This window comes from Oryza brachyantha, chromosome 6, assembly GCF_000231095.2.
Source record: "Oryza brachyantha chromosome 6, ObraRS2, whole genome shotgun sequence".
NCBI classification, from domain to species: Eukaryota; Viridiplantae; Streptophyta; class Magnoliopsida; order Poales; family Poaceae; genus Oryza; species Oryza brachyantha.
In genome coordinates this window covers 5,106,584-5,128,442 of record NC_023168.2, presented here as the reverse complement: position 1 = coordinate 5,128,442, position 21,859 = coordinate 5,106,584, and the positions used below count along the sequence as shown (strand labels likewise).

General features: G+C 37.2%; 1 protein-coding gene across 1 annotated transcript; it reads right to left on the bottom strand.

The window, feature by feature from the left end:
• Positions 1-7,485: 7,485 nt before the first annotated feature.
• On the bottom strand, positions 7,486-12,573 carry LOC102708725 (probable fructokinase-6, chloroplastic). Its single transcript, XM_015838031.2, has 7 exons — positions 12,349-12,573; positions 11,024-11,241; positions 9,755-9,967; positions 9,442-9,639; positions 9,230-9,367; positions 8,569-8,685; positions 7,486-7,948 (listed from the first exon to the last, which is right to left on the bottom strand). Exons 1-7 carry the CDS (start codon positions 12,482-12,484, stop codon positions 7,814-7,816), a joined length of 1,155 nt encoding a protein of 384 aa, XP_015693517.2. The 5' UTR covers positions 12,485-12,573; the 3' UTR covers positions 7,486-7,813.
• Between the last annotated feature and the right edge of the window lie 9,286 nt (positions 12,574-21,859).

Below are 21,859 nucleotides of genomic sequence, written 5' to 3'. Positions count from 1 at the left end.
CAATTGCTCCATCCCGGTGCTAATTATGGCTCGTGAGAGAGACTACAGATCCCGGGCTCATGGCTTTCGGTTATGGAGATCGATTGCTTTTAGTAGGGGTCTATTCAGTTTGTGTGCCATTCATCAGTTGGATGGTTTTACATGGTCTATATAATAACTGTACAAATACATGTAGAGAATTTTAGTATTTTGTAATTATTTGACAACAACTTTGGGAGTTTGACGAATTGAGAGCGTGCTTAGCTGGTTAGGCTGTCCATCTATGTTCAAATCCTAACCTGACATGGATGATCGTATTTATGATAAATTATTTTTTACGATAGATGATATATTGTTAACAATGAAACATCCGTGACAACTCCATCAATTTCAAAATACGTTCAACACTTGTACGTGCTTATACCATTCTCGTTGACCCCTTTTATTTCACAATTTTTAAGTGTGACACGTTAACATTCTAGTTTTATTCTATGAATGAAAGAGCATCTCTCAGTGATCTCTTTCATTTCACAGTTTTATAGGCTTGATAGACCATTAAATTTCTGCATGAGAGTAATTGCTGCATAAAAGGAAAATAGGAGATGGACCCCGCACGAGATCATAGATGAAAGAAATTTTTGGTCTTAATGGACTTTCATTCAGCTTTAATTTACTTGGAAACAACGTCACGGGCCTTACTAAGATGAAAGAGTTCTCTTCTCTTTTCTAATTAAGTTCTTACCGTGTTATCAAAAAAAATCTAATGTGTCACCTAATTAATATCAAATGAAAGGACCATTGCGAATGGCCTTACGTGTTATGCAGATATGATGTGCAGGGTGTTTACACGTGTACATGTCGGCACACCTCTACCTATTTGTCACTCACACAGTCACACTCCATCCCATGCTCCCCTTGCACATACCTTCCGTTCGACAAGATCTTTCTCAATCCTCTCGCAGTATTGTTTAACACCACAACAAAAATAAAATACACTTCCAAACGAGCTTAAACTACTCCATTTGAGTAAGTTCAATACTATAGCCAACTACTAGCTCTAATTTATCTATAGCCAATTTATACGATAGTTACAAAATATATACTACTATGTTCCACCTGTTATACACACATTACGTCTTAGTGCCCGTGAAATAGCTGCCTATAAATCTGTAGCTCATTATTTTTCTCTCTTCTCTCTCATTAAAATGTGTTTACAGCTAGCTTATATAGCATGTTATCGTACCCGCTCTTGGTAATTAAACTAGCCGCACGTCGCGTAATCCTTAGACAAGTAGCACCACCTCGCAGCTTGCAACCAGCAAAAGAGAAAAAAGAAACCGCGAGGACCATCATCCAGCTTCCCAAAGCACAAAGCACAAGGCACGCACGCAGCACAGCAGCAAGCTGCTGCTGCTAGCTTTGGAGTGGCAGCAGAAATGGGGGGGGGGGGGGGGGGGGGGGGAGGGGTAGGAAACTTGGGCCAAAGGCATGAATGGATGGGGGAGCCCATATGGACGCGCACCGAGAGGCGAAAACTAAAAGAGGTGTGGTTATCGATCGATCGGGTTCGTGCGGATATGGGGGACAAAATCATGGAGTTCGATGCCACCGAGATATCAACCCGTCTACCCATCCGATCCATCCGCCAAGGGACCAAGCGAGCGAGCTCTTCCATGGTTGTGCGCCTCGTGTCCACGAGCTGTGGCCTCATCCCGCACGGGAAAAGGGTACAGAGGCACATGTTTGATGCTTCTCTCTCTTTTTTTTCCTAGTAATAAGAGCATTCTAGTAGACAATCTATCACATCTTAAAAATAGAGTAGCTGAGGGATCGAGAGAATTTATTTTTAGATAATCCATCCAAATGACAATATGATGATCAAATTTGGATAAACTGTTATAAATGTTGTTATATAACTCAATAATATTAATATAGATGATTGAAAATAGACGGTAATAAATAGTTGTTTTTTCTATTATAGGGCGCATCCATTATTATACTCGTCACCATATCACTTATGACTTTTCAAACTATTTTTTTAAGGTGACGGATCATATGCTAGCAATATTAAATGTACGTGCATGGTCTCTCATGTATACATGTGTGACTAAGTGCGAGCGAATTTATTATAGCAGAGCTAGGTTTATCTGACCCTGGTGACATTTCAGCAAAAGATATAGCTTAATTATTTGTGCATAGAGGATAATGTTATTGTTTAAATATGTTATGATACCGGTGTCTCAAACATTTTAGACCCACCAGCATACAGAGATTAGATTTCTTCGTAATGTGAACAATGCCATTGTTTACGTCTTAACATCATTCATAATGTGTGTGTATGTTAAAAAAAATTGTATCCATGGAATTCATGCAGAAATCTCAGGCTCCAAAGGAAACCCGATATAAATACTACTACTTAACAAGCAGCATGTTTTTTTATCACCATTCTTCTTGAAATCATAGGGGTGTGTTTGGTTCAAGATATGGAATAGGATAGGACGAGACAAACCCTTTTTTGAAGGCGTTTGGTTTTGGGACATGTTGAATGGGATAATCTCAAAAGAGGAATATTCCCTTCAAATTCAAATACAAATCCCTACAAATTGTGCGGATGAGCTCATCCCACCCGTACGACGTTAGTGCTCTATTGGTTGAACTCCTCATGGTTGACTGATCACAATTAGCCGCTCAGCCTGGCCTCTAGTCCGACTCCTCCATGGCTTCGCTTGCTGTCGAGCCCTTCACCACCCCCTTCAGTTTAGTACTGACGTTGAGCTCATTCCTTATTTCCAGCCGATGAGTGTCGTACGACCTTGAGCATGCCATGGGAAACCGAATGAGCCTAACCATCGTTGTTGCAAACGTCGTCCATCCTATCCCTCTCTTATCCGTTTTCTACCAAACGAAAAACTGAGATTGCCCCCATCCCATACAACACACAGGGAAATGAGATCATCGCGTCCCAAAACACAAGAATGATCTCATCCATTCCACCTTGTCTCCCAAACAAACACGCTCTAACTGAACTTAAAAAAACATTATCTTGTTCGTAACACATTTGTGAGAATACTTAGTGCAACACCACTAACATTTAGTATAGAGAAGTGGTAAGAGCACATACGAGTCAAGAGATAGTTCAGCGGACCGGTACAAGGGATTATCTCATAAACTTCATGGAAATGATGTGTTTATTTCAAAAATAAATAGGTGTGTACAGTACAAAAATTGTAGCTTCCATGATGAATTCTGACAAATATCTCCTTGCAAAAGAATTTGATAAATATTGTAATTGGCATCAAAGTTATATATTGTAGCAAAGTGTGTCCATGATTCATGTAATTAAAAAAATTAAACATCTTCCTTTTTTATTCCAAGGTTTGCCATTATAACAATGGATGTTTTGCGGCTTATCTAACATGGCTAGCCAAAAAAAAAAATCTGATGCTGTAGCATTTCGGTTTATTCGTCACTTGGGTGTATGTGCAATCGTGGGGTTAGCCCCCTTTTTTAGTTTTGTTGCATGATTATTATCCTCTTAGCTCGATCTGCTTAATCAAAACCGGTTTGTTGTTCCCCATGGACACCGGCATGTGCCCATAATACCCTCATTCCCCATCCCCACCACAGTACAAAATCTACATGTTTGATCGGTTTGACCCGATTTCGTCGACGGGTTTGACCGGTCAAACCTTGGTCATCTCTCACTAATCTTGGTTTTTTTTTACTTACCAAGCCCAGTATCATTCCAACTTAATAACCAAGTTCTTGGGACCAGGTTAATTGCAGCAGATATGGTAAATATAAGTTGCTAACCATGGAGTTGTGTGAGTTGGTTCTGGTTGTGTGGTTTGGAGCTGTGCAATGGCCGGTGGCCAATGCTGCTGTCACTTTGTTACTATATTTCCCTTTTGTTGACAAGGGAGCGGTTTCGATCCAGGAATTTTTTTTAACTTTCTTGTCGCATCGGATGTTTGATGCTAATTAGTAGTATTAAATATAGACCGATAATAAAATTAATTATATAAATAAATGCTATTTTATTAGATAAATTTTTTAAGCCTAATTAATCCATAATTAGCAAATGTTTACTGCAACATCATATTTGCTAATCATGGATTAATTAGGCTCAATAAATTCGTCTCGTGAAATAGTCTAGAGTATGAGATATGTTCTATTAATAATCTATATTTAATATTTTTAATTAACGTTCAAACATTTGAAATAAGAAAGACTTAAAAAAAGTCTTCAGCAGCAAACACCTCAAGATTTGGGTGAGATTGGATTGCTGGAATGTGGCCAGGCAAAGCTTCTGTTTGCTCCTGCACTGGACTATGGGGTTTGGACACCGATTTGATGTTGGGAAATGATCCCTGAAAAGTTGGGCTGTTTTGGCTGCTTTCGGCGTTCCAGCGCTGGCCTCACGTGACGCGACGGCCTCCTGTCACATGATTTGATTTGGTGGCTTGCCTGTTGCTGGATCGTGTAAGAGCAAGTTAACACACAGGCCAGCCGGAGCGAAGAAAGCGACCCTATTTCGATGAACCTTGACGAAAATTTGCTTTTCTAAACTATATTTTATGCAAGGGATGAGCACGACCGTACCTAACAAACCACGATCTAAGAATACAAGTAGAATACATGCAAGTAATACAAGGATATAGGGTTCATTAAGATGGGTTGATAACAAGCCTATTATAAGTAGTTTTTTCCTACTTTGATAAACAATTTATTTGTAAACATTTATAAATCGACAGTTTAAAACGCAGCAATATTAATCACCATCATTCTCATCATATTCCAATCCAAATTTTAAATAGCCAACTACTAGCTCCAATTCATCTATAGATAATCTAATAGTCAATGCATACAATAATTAGCTATAAAATATTAATATATGGCTCCACATATCATACACACATTTTGTTTTGGAGCCCGTATACAGCTGGCTATAAATTAGTAACACGTCTCTCTTCTCTCTTCTATCTTATCTCTTTAAAATATGTTTATAGCCTGCTATTGTAGCCGCTCTAAGCGGAGAGGATTCAGAAAAACGAAGAGCGCAAGACACCATCGACTTCTGCAATTTGCATCGAGCATCCGGGGGAACATACCACCCTCGCCTTTTTCTTATGTTTAGCCAAAATTTTAAATTTTTAAACTTAAATATGAAGTTGATTTGGAGGTTTTTATCGAAGTTTATTTTTTAGCATTTATTTTTAAATCGTTAAGAATATATTTATAAAAGCTTTATTTATAAATTATTGTTAATTTGTAAATATGTTGATTTGTCTTTTCTCTAAAAAAATCAAACAATAACCGCATATATTTATTTGGCATTCTTTGACATTCTGAAAACTATAGATATCAATGAAATGTTCTAAAAGAATCGATCATACAGGGTGTAGTATCATCATTCACCCTCCCGAAGAACTATAATTATGGGCCTGTTTGAAAAGCTTCTTCTAGCTGCTTCTACCAGAAGCTGTCTTAAATAGTCTCTAGCTCCTGAGAATCTATAGTTACAGATTCTAGAAAATAAACTAAGAAGCCAGAAGCTGAAGAAGCTGGGTTTTAGAGTTTTTCCAGATTCTTAGAAGCTAGCTACCGACCAGATACTTCTCAGAATCTAAGAGTCTGTTTGGTTGGTGCCCTGAACAACATGCCTGATAAATTTGCATGCCTAAGAAGCAGCTCATAAGTAGATGAGCCTTGCCTGGCTAGGCAGCCTGATCATTAACTTGTTTGGTTATGCACAGCTGCCTGAGTGGAAGAATGGGATTGTACTTTAAATCTTCATAAAAATTGATCTGCCAGCTTTCCATACCAAGAATAAGATGGAGAAACGAAGGAGAATAAAGAAAAAATCTCAAATACACCAAGTGAGAGAGAGAGTACAGTGGTAAAGCATAGCATGGCTAGGCCTGATCTTCAGGCGACCATTTTTGGTGGCCTGGCTCAGACTAATTGCATGCATGAATGCTTCAGACCAGGCAAGGGAGAATGAGCTTCAGGGTAGCAACCAAACAATCATCCGAATTTCTCAGGGAGGTGTTCAGGCCAGACAATTTTTTTCAGGACACCAACTAAACAAGCTCTAAAACTCTCTCAAACATGCCCTATAATTCATTATGTATGACACAATAGCATGTTGTGATTTCTTTTCCAGATTACATGAAAGATGTGCATGCACACAAACCACTGCACACATCACATTGTGAATGTGTTTCCTAACAAATAAACTGAGGCCAACGACAAATCTGGTACCCACCAAACGTTCTGTGAGGTTTTAACAGAAGAAATGATGTGTTTCATGAGAAAGTGGAGAAACAGAATAAAATGACAAATTCCCTACACACTTATTATATGTGCTTATGGGATTATCCAAAAGGTGCCTTGAAAAGGCCGTTTATATATTTCCCCAAGTGCCAGCCTTGAGAAGTACTAGAGCATCGGATATTCTGGTTGTCGTGGGTGTGATGCCCAATGGGCTACAGGGCCAGTGCAGTGTTCCTTGTCATCGTTCCACGTATACTCTCTTTTAAGTTCATAGTTTTTTTTTCGACAATGAAACGATCTTCTAAATATATCTTTAATTATGACTTTCTATTATAAATAAATAAATAAACGTATAATTTTATTAAAGTACTCTTTATTACATATCATAATATTTTCAAACTAAATATTTTAAAAATAAGTAATAATCAAAGTTTTTAAATTTAACTGTATTCTTATGCAAAACAATACTTCGTAACAATTATAAAACCGGAGAGAGTACGAGGTAATAGGCTAGTAGGTTCGTCTTGCAAGGTTGACCTAAGGCGTAGGGGCCTATACTCCCGTAGGCAGACAAGATCACATGATTTGGGCCGACATTCTTCAGAGTGGACTAAACGTTTGCCTGCTTTGATTTGGGATGGTCATCCTCAAGCTCAGGGATGGTGTCTGCCAGGCGGCTGAGCTAGTGTGACCTGCTCAGATGTTAGCTTCATTTGAAAATTGCATCCAGTTCCAACAATGCAGACAAGGCATGAAACAAAGCAATCTGGTAGCAGTAGTTTGATGACTGACCCCGAGTTGAACATAAATGTTAGGAAAATTGAGCCAATATGGCACACATGTACTGCCACCAATTTGATAAGAACAAGTATTAGAAACCTTTTAAAATAAATTCTAAGATGCTACGTAAGATTAAATGATGTGGTGAAGAAAATATTCCATCCATCCTATAATATAAAACGTAACTACCACTAATATACAAACCAAGAAAGAGTTATAATCATTTTCATCTTTTTATTTAGATTACCTAGATATATGTATACATGCGTATAATGCGATTGGATATTTTAGTGTTGAAGAATTTAAAATAAATCAAATTTAGAGAAAAAATATATACTAGTTAATGCATGCTAGTATATACGCTTATATTATATTATGGGCCGAAGAAAAAAAAAGATAGGTATATCTTATATTAATTATGTGATGGAATGTGATGGAGGGAGTAGCAAATTTACTCGTGGAACAGAAATTTTTTGCATTCTTTCACAGCACTGTTGATCACGGTAAATTACCGTGATTAATTTTAACCCGTACGTAGTATCTCTGTAGCTCAAAATACAATTTTACATGCGCGATTGGACCGCAAAAAGACTCTGGCGCCTGATTATTTTGGTTGGCTAAAAGCCAGGGTTGACAGTTTAACACCATCACCAAGGCGCCAAGGAGTATTCACACCAAATTGCACGACCAATAAATTAAAACCTATTCTAACAACATGGTGTTGTGAGGATAGTTCACAACTTGATCTACACGAGAAACAATATTCTACATGGTTTATTTAAGTTACAAACTTTGTTAGCGCATCCACCACTTGCTGTCTGGTGGGCAATGCTGGGATTGCTCCTCTCTCTGTCACAGTGAGAGCTCCACAGACATTTGCAAACTTCAGTGCTTCTCTCAACCGGCCTTCATCCTGTTTGAACCACACGAGCCGAAATTAGACCAGCATTGGAGCTCCAAGCAGCTGATCAATAATGCTAGTTCGAAAGAAATTAAGCAATGTCGTAACTCCTAACATGAGACACAATCAATTGACCTCGTGTTTCTTTATAGATAGACTACTTAAATGACCCTGCTTTGCTACAGATAAAATGAAAAAAAATCATAATATTGCCTAAAATAGATAAAAGCATATTTTCCATGAAATATATTGCCACCTTTTTGCTATAGAGAATACTCACCTTAATTTAATTTTTTATGTGGTGGCTATCCATTTAGATTTAGTTGTTATATAATATCAAGAAGTACAAATGGGCCACATATAAAAACAACCACAATGTGAGTAGGTGGGCACTCCCACAACCATTGGGGTCTTTTTAAAATGAGTATAAATGCTCGAAGTAAAATTTTGGACTATATTTGAATATTTCGAAAAATATCAATTGGAAATCAGTTCATAAATCCTCATTCCGTCTATCAACCAAAACATGCAGGAAGTTGGAGAACAAGAATTTCAGAACAGAATTAGAATCCCATTCTACTCCTGGGAAACAAATTGAATGTAAATTCAAGTTATTTCTGTATTGAAAATACCTGGAGCAGTGAAAAATCGACTGCTAGTTGGGATAGCATTCCAGCAACAAAGGCATCTCCAGCGCCAGTGGTGTCAACAGCACCTACCTTAAGTCCACCAACTCTCCCACTAAATTCCTGTTATTTTACAAGAACCATTAGGTACAATTTACAGCCTTAGTTACACAATACAAGGTTCCAACTGACTGAAAGAAATAATAAACGTGATAGTAATAAACTAATAATCTTCAACACAAGATTCCAAGTGTTCATCACAAATGAATATACTCCCTCCATCCAAAATATAAGAACATCTAAAGTTTGAATATTATACAACAATATAAGGTCATCTTCACCTACCTACTCATTTTAACCAATCACAACCATCCATCATTTAATTTACTCACTTACTTCCACATCTCCACCAATCACATTCCCCCATTCTCTCAACCTTAATCTTCCAAAAACTCCAAACATCCTCATATTGTTGGACGGAGGTAGTAGGATATGTGTATTACTTCAGAAGGATTTATCAAATACTGCATTACTTTCACGAGGAAATAACTGTGATCAGGGAGATACTAGAGAGGGTGTCAATATTCAGCAAAAATTAACTAACATAAGTTGGTTAATAGACAATGAGACAGGTAGTCATATACGGTTAATAGACAAACAAAATTACCTTAGAATAATATCTACAGCCTTCTGGACCTTCAGTGACAAGAAGCAGTTTCAGGTTTGGGTGCATTAGTTTTTTAATTACAGAATCATCATATGGATCCTCCCCGTTTGTCAAAAAGGAAACCTCCTCTTCACTTATCTGTTTCAAAGGGCATTCACAATCAAATCAAGGATTTCTTTAACCTATAAATGGCTTGCCCCATTAAACTTTACCTTGATTAGATCAGCAGTTTCCCATATGCTCAGTATACCATCTCTAGCATCTTCAGCTGATGACCACAGTGGGAGCCTCAAATTAGGATCATACGAAATTAGGGCCCCAGCATCTTTAGCAGCTTTGGAAGCTGCAATATGTGCAGTTTTACATGGTTCAGTTATAAGACTTATTGAGCCATGGTGGAAGATTTTTGCCTAGCACGGTTACCATCATTATGTTAGGTCCACTTTATCACAAATATCACATGACTGTGTAAGGTATTAGCAGTAGACAATAGGCACAATATCATTCCCCAAGCTGTTCTTATACCTTTTTTATAAGGTCGAGGTCAAGTTCCTTTTCTTCAAGCAGCATATCTGCACTTGGATTGCGATAAAACATAAATTCACGTTCACCATCACTTCGGAGTGTCACAAATGCCAAGGCCGTTCTAGCATGTGCATCAAATAGCAATCCTTGATTGTTTACATTATTCTCCTTCAGTATGTCAGCTAGCATGTAGCCAAATTCATCATCACCAACCTGCACGTGAAAAATATTGAACAGCATATAGTGATGAAAAAAATAAGCATATTGATTTAAAGCTAAAATTGCTGGGTTGAAAAACTTTACAGTAATGCAAAGAAGTGCATTTTAAAATGAGGACAACTCTAAATAGGGACGGACAAATGGTTTTGAGCAAACTGCACTTTTGGCCTCCAAATAAAAGAAAAATGTTTTACTGAATGGTACCATACTCCCATCACTTGCAAAAACTTCCTAGAAACAGCTGATTTGCAAAATAACTCATGTAAACCCGTCATCTAGTTTAAGTGTTGAATTGTGCCAACATAGATAGAAGCGTTTGTTGGTTCTTCTAATGATGTTCCCCCCAATTTGTTTAGCTTGGGAAACTCTGAAGGTGATGCATTTATGTCCTTGTCAGTGAAGATTCGAAGGCATGTTCTACCAATACCAAGCTGTACAAGCTCTGCAGGAAAACCAGATGGTCTGCTACAGCCTACAATATGAAGCAATATGGACACCAATAAAATGCCTAAAATGCTGGAGAACTTAGATACGATTGATTGGCTGCTTGAATTCTTAAGCATAACCAGACAGATGCACAAGGATGTCCAGGGACTGACTTGGCAGGAAAACGAATTTGCACCTCTTCTCCATAGCCTGGCTGGGCTGATGTCATATGTAAGTAGTTAAGTACATGTGATGCTTCTGTGCACCTCCCAGAATACACGTCTTTTATTTCCAATCTACCAAACCCCTCCCTCATCTCTGACACTGAAGTTGCTCGCCTTCTTTTCATTGGCTACCACTTTATTTCAGCAGAAACTCTCGATCTCCCAAACACCAAAGCACATTCCATCTTACTGGGGTATGGCTGAGGATCTTCAACCCAATGGCTTTGTCCTCCTCCATTGCTGTATCTTGCCGTGCTACTGTTGCCCCTATTTGCTTTCTTAACCAAGAAATAATATTGCATTTGTACAATCTAAACTATGTCCTTTTTCAGGTCCCAAACAGGAAGTGCAATAGCACAATACACGTGCAGAATGCATAAACAGGAAGTTTATGAATTACCTTTCCAATGAAAGCCGATGACCCACCAAGACGAGCTATTCCAACTGCAACATTAGCAGGTGCACCCCCTGGAGCCTTCTTGAAGGCTGGTGCTTCTGCTAATGACACACCATTGATAGTTGGGACGAAGTCAATGAGCAATTCTCCAAAACACACCACATGTGGAGAACTGCTTGTTCCAGGGGTGCCATCACTGTTTGAAACTGCTTTGGTACAAACTGTTGTTGAAAATTGAATAAAAACAATAGAATTTTCATGTCTTTGGCAGAATTATCTTGAAAAGTACTATGTAAAATGGCAAGTGTCAGCTTCAAACTAATTATATCTCAGTTTACCAACTGTTAAATGGGTTCAACTGAGATATAATGTTGCACAAGATGGCTATTGGTATGCATATGTATGATGAGATAGAGTGGAGCCTACTTTTTGTAGATAGAATACTATTAGTAGCTAGGGGTGACTGTTTGGTTTTTTTAGGGAAAAAGTTTTAAATGGCATATTTACAAACAAAAGATAATTTATGAATAGAACTTTTTATATATGTGTTTTTAGCGATCTAAAAGCCAAAACTAGAAAATAAACTATAATGAAAAAACCACAAAATCAACTCCAAATTTAAGGTTGAAAATTCAAATTTTGGCTTATAAGCATAAGCGAAAAGATGGGGATGAAAATTATGTTGTACTGCTTTACGTTTGCCAAAGATTACTATAACAAAATGAACTTAATACCTCCGTCAGCAATCCTTAATTTAACCATTGTTTTACAGGTGAGCAGTGAGCCCATGGTGCCAATGCCATAAAATAAAATCTTTCCCTAGTTAAATATAATATTTTGCCCAGACAGTGCCATTTCGTCATAGTCCCCAAAATTAGCCTCAGGTTCCACACACTCATAGTTTGCCATCACCCCATAGGTACAAAAAAAATTCGCATGCATGATGCTCCTGCGTACATTTTCAGCAGTGCACATTGTCCACGCACGATGCGCATCAACTGCAAGAGCAACTATCATGCAACTTCCTGATCAATCGAACAGTTTAAAATCACATGAAGTTCATGTGTCTGCATTTCTCACAGACAAATACCAGAGGTCGGCCACCAAGCTCGCATTTCAACTACGGCAGCCGCGGCGTCCCATCCGTTAATTGATTAGCTCCAGTGAACCACCGAATCAACGAGACCGCTGCCACCAGATCAACCCCTGGAGCTAATCCCCAAGTCCTAACCCCAACTAACTGCAGCTGCTCACTACCCTAAGCTCTTAGCGGAGAGAGAGATTACAGTAAGTAACATGCAGGCGTCCAGCAAGCGAAAAAGGTATACCTGCGGATGTCCGGAGCGGCGCGAGGAACGCGGCGCCGGAGAGGGGGCGGGAGCGGGAGCGGGAGAAGCGGCTGGGCGGCGAGGCGGGGAGGAGCCGGCCCGCGGCGCAGGGCGGCGGCGCGGCGGGGAGGGCCATCCGGAGCTGGCGGCTGTGCCCCGGCGCGACAGCGGCTGGAGACTGGAGAGTGTGGAGTAAACGGCGCGAGGTCACCACTCGTCACCAGCTGATAGCTGGTGCGGATCTTTCGGGGTGGAGAGGGAGCATCTCCCACGTACTACTGTCTTTTTCGTACTTATATTTGTAACTTCAAATTAAATTTTGAATTTTTCTATGCTAGTTTATCTTTTAACATTTGCTACAAAATTGTTAAGAACATGTATGTAAAAATTTCTTTTATAAATATGGTGTCTTGCTTTTCTTAGAAAAACAAACAATAATCCCTGAAAAATTCACACCTTCGTATGTAATACGTTCACATAAACATTCGATAATTTTTCATAAGATTTAGTTAAATCTTTAAAATTTTATTTACAATATGGTCGTATTATGATTATTTTAGAGAATCTAATAAATTTGTTAGTTCTTTCGAAGATGAAAACATGCATATTGTTTTACTTAAAATATGAATTCGAGATACCATCGTTAGTTGAACTTTAAAAGTTTGATACATACTAAATATCATATAATTACGACTAAAGGAAATAGTAATTTTGCTAGTCAAAATGAGTGAGACGCAATCACACAAAATAAGTGCTGTTTGATTGGGCTGCATATTATAATGCTTTTAAAAATTTTAAGCATATTTTAAAAATAATTTTATACTTCTTCCGTTATATATTATAAGACTTTCTAAATTTATCAAGATTCATCCATGTATCGTGTATATGTTTTTTATATATATCTAGGGCCGCGTGCAGTAATTGTAGGAGGTGGGTTAGTTATCCAGCGTGGAAAACGTAGTAATAGATTAGTACATGATTAATTAATTATTAATTATTTAAAAAAATATAAAATTGGTTAATATGATTTTTTAAAACAACTTTCCTATAGAAAATTTTTGTAAAAAATATACCATTTAGCAGTTCGGGAAGCGTGCGCGTGAAAAAAAGAGAAGTTAGATATCTAACTCCCGGTGTCAAACGCGGCCTAGATTCATTAGCACGCATACGAAGGTAAGTGCAGAAAGTTTATAATGTAGAACGGAGCGTACCATTTTCTGTCTTCGTCGCGAGCGTCAAAGGAGTGTTACGCAAAAAAAAAACGAAATAAACCCTAAAATTAAATTCTAAAAATTAAACTCCGGTAAATTAGCTTTGGGAGTTGCCAAGCAGGGCCGAATTTGGGCTTAGCCCAACTAACCGAATATACCACCATCCATATGTCAGCCCATGAAATATATAAGTTACACGAGCACATAAATCTGCAAGATGAATAACTAAAACCGACGACACGAGACAGCGCCGGTTATGACTTTTTGGGTATAGTTCTTCCAATTTATAAACATATTGATATATATGATGTGGTTCGTGTTTGACTATTTATCTTATTTAAAAATTTTGTACAAATATGTAAAAATACATGTCATACTTGCTACTTAAAAATGATCAAAATATTTTTATTGAGAAGCCAAATAAAAAATAATTATTATAATTTTTGAATAAGATGAAATATCAAATGTATATCACAGAGTTAACAGCTACCTCCATCAAAAACCGAAGGAAATATTAAATAAGAGAGTTTCTTTTCTTTTACAGGAGTTTTTCTTTTCTTTTTACACATAAGCCTCTTAAACTGAAAATTTTCTGGGTGAAACGGCCAACGGCACTAAAAAACAGCAAAAGTGGGAGGAGGGCGAGAGAGCTCATTCTGAGCCGGCATCACATGATCAGCTGTTGAGCACCACAGCATGCAGGCGTATAGGATCAGGGGTGAAGCTCCTCTGGGCCCGTAAGAAAAATTCTGATATTATTGAAGAAAAAAGAAGGGCTAGAAATAGTTTTTTATACAGTCTCATTTTTTTTGGATCCGTTATAGTTTCTCTCTAGCTGCCATCATTTCTCCCGACGGTGAAAAAAAAAAAGAACAGCAGGAACCTCACCTCCTCAGTTGGGCATGTTCGACCGCGCCACTCCCGGTCGGCCACACACGCGAGAGGCGAGAGGCCTCCTCGGAAGTGGGCAACATGCTCCGATGCTCTCGTCTCGTACCAGTGGACTTGTGGATTGCTCTGCTCCGTTTTGGATCAGCTCCGCCGCTTTCGCTTTTCCAGCTCATCGGCCGACGAGGACGGACGGAGCGCGTACGTTCCATGCCTTTTTTTTGCCGGTATGGACGCGCGCTGGCCCAGCAGCATCAGCAACAGGGTAGAGGCAAGTCAAATTGTCACCGGGCTTCAAAACATTTCAGCAGCAACGGACTCCCTCCGTCCCTAAATATTTGACAACATTAATTTTTTTATCCACGTTTGATTATTTGTCTTATTAAATTTTTTATCAAACATATAAAACTATATATATATATGCATAAAAGTATATTTAGCGATAAATGAAATAATATATATATTTATATAAATATTTCAGCGACAACCGGCTCTCATGCATCGACACGCAGATCGCTACAAGGCCGCCTTCCCTCGCCGCACCCTCGGTCGCCATGGCTGCCAGTGGGGACTTGTATTCCTAGTGTATACGTATATTGATACACGAATAAATTTAAATATGTTAAAACTTTTTATAAACTAAGAGGAAGGAAGTAATAAGTAATTTATATTGCTATAAGGTTTATGGAAATAACTAGGTTTATTTATACTTATTTGCTAGAAATTACTACGTTCTATATTTTTGTATTTTTTTCTTTTCAGCTTCAACACAACGTGGTTTACCGCCTAGAATTAAAAAATCCAAGTTCGAAATTTAGAATGTGAATTCATCACGGCTTTTGATGATTACCTTAGTTACCGTGTTATCGTTGGGAGTCGCTAAATAGGCTACCGACGGTTGCCATCAACATGTTTTAGTGTTTGCTGGGCTGATGCATACATATCCTTTTCTGCTTTCTGTGTCACAGATACTCGGCATGCCCTATCTTGCTGACAAGTGACAATATCAGATTTGAGACCTCATGGTTTGTGACAAGTTACAATTTGTTCGGTGTTGTCACTAACTCATTACTCCCATTGGTCAAGAAGACGAGTGTTAAAGACAACCGGTCCTACTACGTGATTGTAGTTCTCAGTGTTCAGACTTCAGACAACTGATCTGTCAAGAGTTATCGGCCGGCTATTGGTATTTTCTCCGGACAATTTTAAAGTCATGTATTTAAATAACGGTTACTGGCCGTGTGAAAACAAATTCTCTGTATTTCAAAATCTAATTTTTAGTTTGATTTTAGATGTTTTTAACCATAGTTTACTTTTTAGCATTTGTTTTTAAATCACTAAGAGGACATATATTCTCTCGTTTTGATGCATATCACCTAAGTAGCCATAAAAAAATTGAAAATATATAAAATAAATTTACTTATGATATAACACTTTACGAACATGCAAGATCAAATTTGACTTTTACAAATGGTAAAAAACTAATATGACTTTAAATATGCATATATTAATCAGAGCTTAATTTGTTCTTTTCATAATTTATAGATCTCGAGTTTTAACATATATATTCGTGGAGTGACATACTATATAGTAATCTATCTTTTTAATTTTTTATAACTATTTGGATGACAAAAAAAGAGAGAATATCCTCTTAATGATTAGAATCCATTTCCATCTACAACCATTATGTTTTATGTTTTGTTGTTCATAAACTATTACGGCTTATAATAAAAAATATGGGATTGATAACCACTTAACCGGGGGCAGTTGCACTCTTCCAACTTGAATGCATGTTGTGAGAATGAGAATTAATTTGTCTGTCGCTGGTGTTCTGTTCAGACATAAGCATTAACAGTAGCAGTAAACAGTAACAGATTGCAACTTGGAAGTTGGAACTTGACACACATTGCAATTTGCAGTGATGCATGCCCTGCACACAACTGATTACGTAAAACTAGTTGGTCACTGGACCATTTCTAGCTTTCCCACTATATAGCAATAGTATAATACACCAGGAAAGTGATATGATTTCAATTTAAAACACTATCTTTTTGGCTGAATCGTAGGGTTTCTAGACGAATCGAACTGGGCTTAGTCAGGAGTTCTTTTTCTCCTTTTTCCCTTTAGTTGCATGCCTGGGTGGCGCATACGCACCACATGACGTGTTTGTTTCTTTGTTTCCGTTCGTAGATAAATCTGAAAATGACGGGAAGCTCGTGGAACCGCCTCAAATTTTGATGGTTAGGTAGGAATTGGTGATACAAATATATACTCTACGTTTTTTAGTATGTCGTCGTTGACTTTTATGTTTATGTTTGATCATTCGTCTTATTAAAAAAATTTATATAATTATTAATTATTTGGTTATAATTTGATTTATTATTATGAGAGCTTTAAGAATAACTTATAATATTATATATAGGGATAATTTTTTTAATAAGACGAATGGTCAAATGTAAATATAAAAGTCAACGACGTCATATAAAAAACATGGAGGGAGTATTAAAAAGGAGCTAGGTTATAACGATACACGAAAACGATAAATTCAACAGCTATCGTACTTCTATTATGAGGAGAAAAAACCCGGAGATTGAAATGAGAAATTATCTACGGGAGAGCACTACATTTCATGTTGACAACCTAAGCCAATATTTCCAAGTTTGACAAAGTTTATTGAAAATACACTAATATATGGTTTTGGACACCAAAACAGCTTAATTAAATGCACCATTAAATATATTATACTACTTCGGTTACTATTATCTTCACTTCCCTCCATTTAATATTATAAGATAATTTGGTATCCCTAAGAGGTCACCTAGAGGGGGGTGACAAAGTTTATTGAAAATACACTAATATATGGTTTTGGACACCACAATAGCTAAATTAAATACACCATTAAATATATGTATTATACTACTTCGGTTACTATTATCTTCACATCCCCTCCATTTAATATTATAAGATAATTTGGTACTATCTAAAATCCCTAAGAGGTTGCCAAGAGGGGGTGTGAATAAGTGAGCCTGAATAACACTTAGAGTAGGAGGAGTTAAAACTCTAGACTATCCGGTCAGGTGAGTCAGACCGTTTGGATGGCACTCTTACATGAGTTCGAGAGGACTGGTTGGACCGTCTAGTTAAGAATACCAGACCATCTGGCTTTGAAAAGAAAGGATCTAGAGAATCTCTTTTGAGGTAAACTTCATGTGAACGTAAAGAGAGGATGTGTGGAAGCAAAGATATTGAAATCACACTGAACGAAAATAAAGCAATAACACAAGAGGGAGACACAACGAGTTTTTCCTGAAATTTAGATTCAAGAATCCTACTCTTCGTTGAGGTGCTCCTGAGAGCTGGATCCCTCTCGATACTTTTCCTCACCTAGCTAGCTCTCAACTACGAAGTCAAAACGATTCTCCATATCAACACATCTTGGTTGACTGATCCTCAATCGACTACTAAGATCAAGGTCAAGCAATCAATATAACCCAGGGTGAGATTTGCTCTACTCTGCAACTTACTAGGAGAGAGCTAGGGGTTTTCACCATCACAAGTTACCTCCTTTCTTTCGGAGGTCAGGTAAAGCCTTCACAAACTTCTCGGGTCAACCACAACAAATCGGAAGCTACCGAGTGACATCTAACTATCTAGGGTATGAATATCTAAGAGTAATAAGCTCCAAACATCAGCCATAGCCATCCATGAACTCTCTCAAGATCACTATAACACTCTCCCATGAAAAAGTCAACCCTAAATCTCTAGGTCCTCACCAAAATCACTCTCTATAATCAAGAAACTAGTTAGTATGAACAAATAAGTCTTAGAACAACCCTATAATGGTTTTGGTTCGAAGAGAGTGGCCAAGTAATGGCTAGGGGGTAGGGGGTTAAATAATAGTTGTCATAAGTCATGTTTTAGTTAGTAAAGTGGATAGCCAGACTGTCCGGCCAGCTCAGTCGGATTGTCTGACTGTCACTTGTGTTCTACCTGAGAAGGGCGGTCAGATTGTTCGGTCTTGACCAGACAGTCTGACACATGCTCTCGAGAAAACTAAGAGTACCACCTCTTCTCTCATATCTTGAGCTCATATATGGATGCATAGCGGACATTTGCAACCTCTCTTACACATGCTCTCGAGAAAACTAAGACTACCACCTCTTCTCTCATATCTTGAGCTCATATATGGATGCATAGCGGACATTTGCAACCTCTCTTAGTATTAATGATACACCTATGATTCAAATGAAAATAAAATAGCTTCAATCGCCACCAATTGTGTCTTCGAGGTGCTCAAGCAATTTGATCATGCGAACAATTTCAATTCTCGAGTGCTTTTCTGGATCACAACTTCATTAGCTCACAAAGACTTTAATAACATTGTCATTAATTATCCAAAACTCAAAATAGGACTAGATGTACTTTCACTTTCTAGATTTATACATTGATTAATATATATGCTTTATATTTGTGTCTATATTCGTTAACATTCATATTAATGTAATAAATAGAAGATCTTATAATATGAAACATATGTGATATTTTATACATATCAATACTTTTTATGCTTTAAATCCACCTATGCGATTCGGAAAAAAAATGAAACTTCCAACATAGAAGAACGCAAAAAAGTTCACAATGGATAACCGTCATCTACATGCATATGCACATGGCAGACTGGGTGCGTCAATGCTTCCCAACAAAACGTTCCATCTTCAAATATGCTACCATATCAATTTCTACATCGTTGATTTTTAGTAAATGGATAAGATACCGGGTGTTGCTAAGTTGGTTAGGTAGCCATCGTGGACGAGTTCGATCCTAATTATCTTCCTAAGTGATCATATAAGCCACGAGTGATCTACTAATAATTGTGTACATTCGATAGATGTATGTCTGGTCTTGTCTCATTAAAAAACAAATGAACAACACTCCCAGTATATTCATTCCAGTATTAATAATTAACAAGAAGGCCAATCATGTTTGGTAACAAATGCAAGGTTTTCTTAGAGCTGAGCATAGCTCAACTAGCTAGGGTTTCACCAGCCCATTCATGTTTAAATTTTAGATTTAACATGTTTATAACTAATTATTCTTTTCCCGAAACTAGATAAGGTTCAAGTTTTAGATTTAATAGGTGACTAATTATTCTTTCACCGTATTGGATAGTGTATCATCTTATAAGTATACGTATGTGCGTGTGCATTTATTCTGTGGTTCGAAAAAACAATGCATTTCTTTTCATGTGCCGACGGTGACATAGTATTATATCTCGCGAAGACAAATGACAATAAGCCCAGTTATATTTTTGTCCTGCAAGATCAGTCATTTGTCGTTTTGAACTTTCGATCCCTCCGAGGCCCGCCCTCTCAAGCTCAGTAGGGCCGTGTTTATCTGAGAGAGGGTAAGTTAACTTACTCGGCACGAAAAATGTAATAATAGATTAATACATAATTAATTAACTATTAATTATTAAAAATATAAAATAAATTATTATGATTTTTAAAACAACTTTTCTATAGAAATTTTTTTAAAGAATACATCGTTTAACAGTTTAAAAAGCGTACGCGCGGAAAACAAGGTGATAAGTTAACTTATAGGGGGCAATGAACGCGACCTAGGAAGCTTTTTAGTAGGCTTAGAGCAAGTTCAATAGTATAGCTAATTAGTAGTTCCAATTCATTTATAGTCAATCTAACAGTCAATTCATACAATACTACCTACAAAACATATACTGCCCCCGTTTCATAATAACCTCATTTTTCGTTTTTCTCCAACTTTTGACCATTCGTTTTATTTGAAAATTTTTTACGATTAATATTTTTATTATTACTAGATGATAAAATATGAATAATATTTTATACGTGACTAATCCTTTTAAGTTTTTTAACAAATTTTTCAAATAAGACGAATGGTCAAACGTTGGACACGGAAAACGAAAAATAAGGTTATTATGGGATGGAGGTAGTATTATCATGTCTCATATGTCATACACACATTAATTATTGGAGTACGTGCTATAATTGGCTACAAATTTGTAGCTCACTCTTCTTCTCTCTTCTGTTATCTCCTTAAAATATATTTATAGTTAGCTTATAGTCTAATATTTTAGCTGCTCTTACAAGAAAAGTAGAATGATATAGGATCGGATCAACGATCTAACAATAAATAGAGCTTTGTTGGGTATTCTTGTCTGAACGTTAATTCAAAAACCTGTATGCGTCCATTGCTCGGGATGCAGCAAAATGTTGACTGTATTAATTTCCTGCGTTTCCTCGTCAGTTAACTTATTCTCCAACACTTCCCTTTGTACACGTAGATGTTCTGGTGGGCTAAAAATGTGAAATAGGACTGTGATGCAATTTTTGCTAAGAGCATAAGTAAAATGTTCGTCTTTTCTCATCAGCTACGATTTGAAAAAAATTAATAATGAAAAGTTCGGTATTCAAATTTATATTCACTTTATCCCCAAATACAAGACACCTACAATTATAGAAAAAAATCAACATTTACAAACTTTAACTTTACCAAAATTAGGTCATACGTTCGATATCATTAGATACATATTTGAAGCCACTCTACTACGGTATTAATTTTGTAGTTGTTAATAATATACTATGAAAAATAAGTGCCAAATATTTACGTTAGGACCATGGACAAAACTATAATAATTATATTTTGAGATAGAGTGCTTAACATGTAGTAAAAAAATAGTACGTAGTATAGTGTTAGTTTACTCTTTTAGAGACATATGGATTAACATATGGAGCCAGTTTGTCTCTAAATATCTAAAATTGTATTGTTACTGTTTTTTATTTGATGCTAGTAACTTTTGGATCTACGTTTGATCGTTCGTATTATTCAAATTGTTTATGAAAATACTCAAAACTGCATGTCATTCTTAAAGATCCTTTAGTGACAAAGTAAATCATAACAAAATAATTAATAATTATATAATTTTAAATAAGATGAATGATTAAACGTAGGTTCAAAAATCAGCTGCCTTAAAAAAAAATAGATAGAGTATTGTTTTAAGCAGGGGGAGTATGTATTACACCCATCATTTTTTTTTGAGAACTCACCCATCGGTCTTGAACATGTATTTTCATACACCTGACACTTGCAAGTATGACCGTGTGATATGCGTGTACGGTGTTGTGGCCTAACGCAAAGGGAGAGAGAGAGAGAGGTACACTTGCATTTACGAAATGATTCTAGATAGACGAAAGACGAGATTAGCCTAGGACGGAGAATCTTTAGTCGTAGTACCAACATGGCATCGAGGGCCACGTGCACTGGGTGCGTTGCCCGCGTTCCGTTCAACCCATCGCGATGCCCAAATCGCAACCTCGCAACGGGAAATTTAGGCCCAGCCCTCCGAAACTTTTTCTAAAAATATTACGTCGGATATT

Bases quoted from the DNA above. Each gene is read 5' to 3' on its own strand.
- LOC102708725 (XM_015838031.2), bottom strand. From the start codon at position 12,484: ATGGCCCTCCCCGCCGCGCCGCCGCCCTGCGCCGCGGGCCGGCTCCTC. The intron at 9,968-11,023 runs GTAATTCATAAA...TTTCACGTGCAG, and splicing joins CATCGGCTTTCATTGGAAAG to GTTGGTGATGATGAATTTGG. The intron at 9,368-9,441 runs GTAAAGTTTAAT...CCTTTGAAACAG, and splicing joins AAACTGCTGATCTAATCAAG to ATAAGTGAAGAGGAGGTTTC.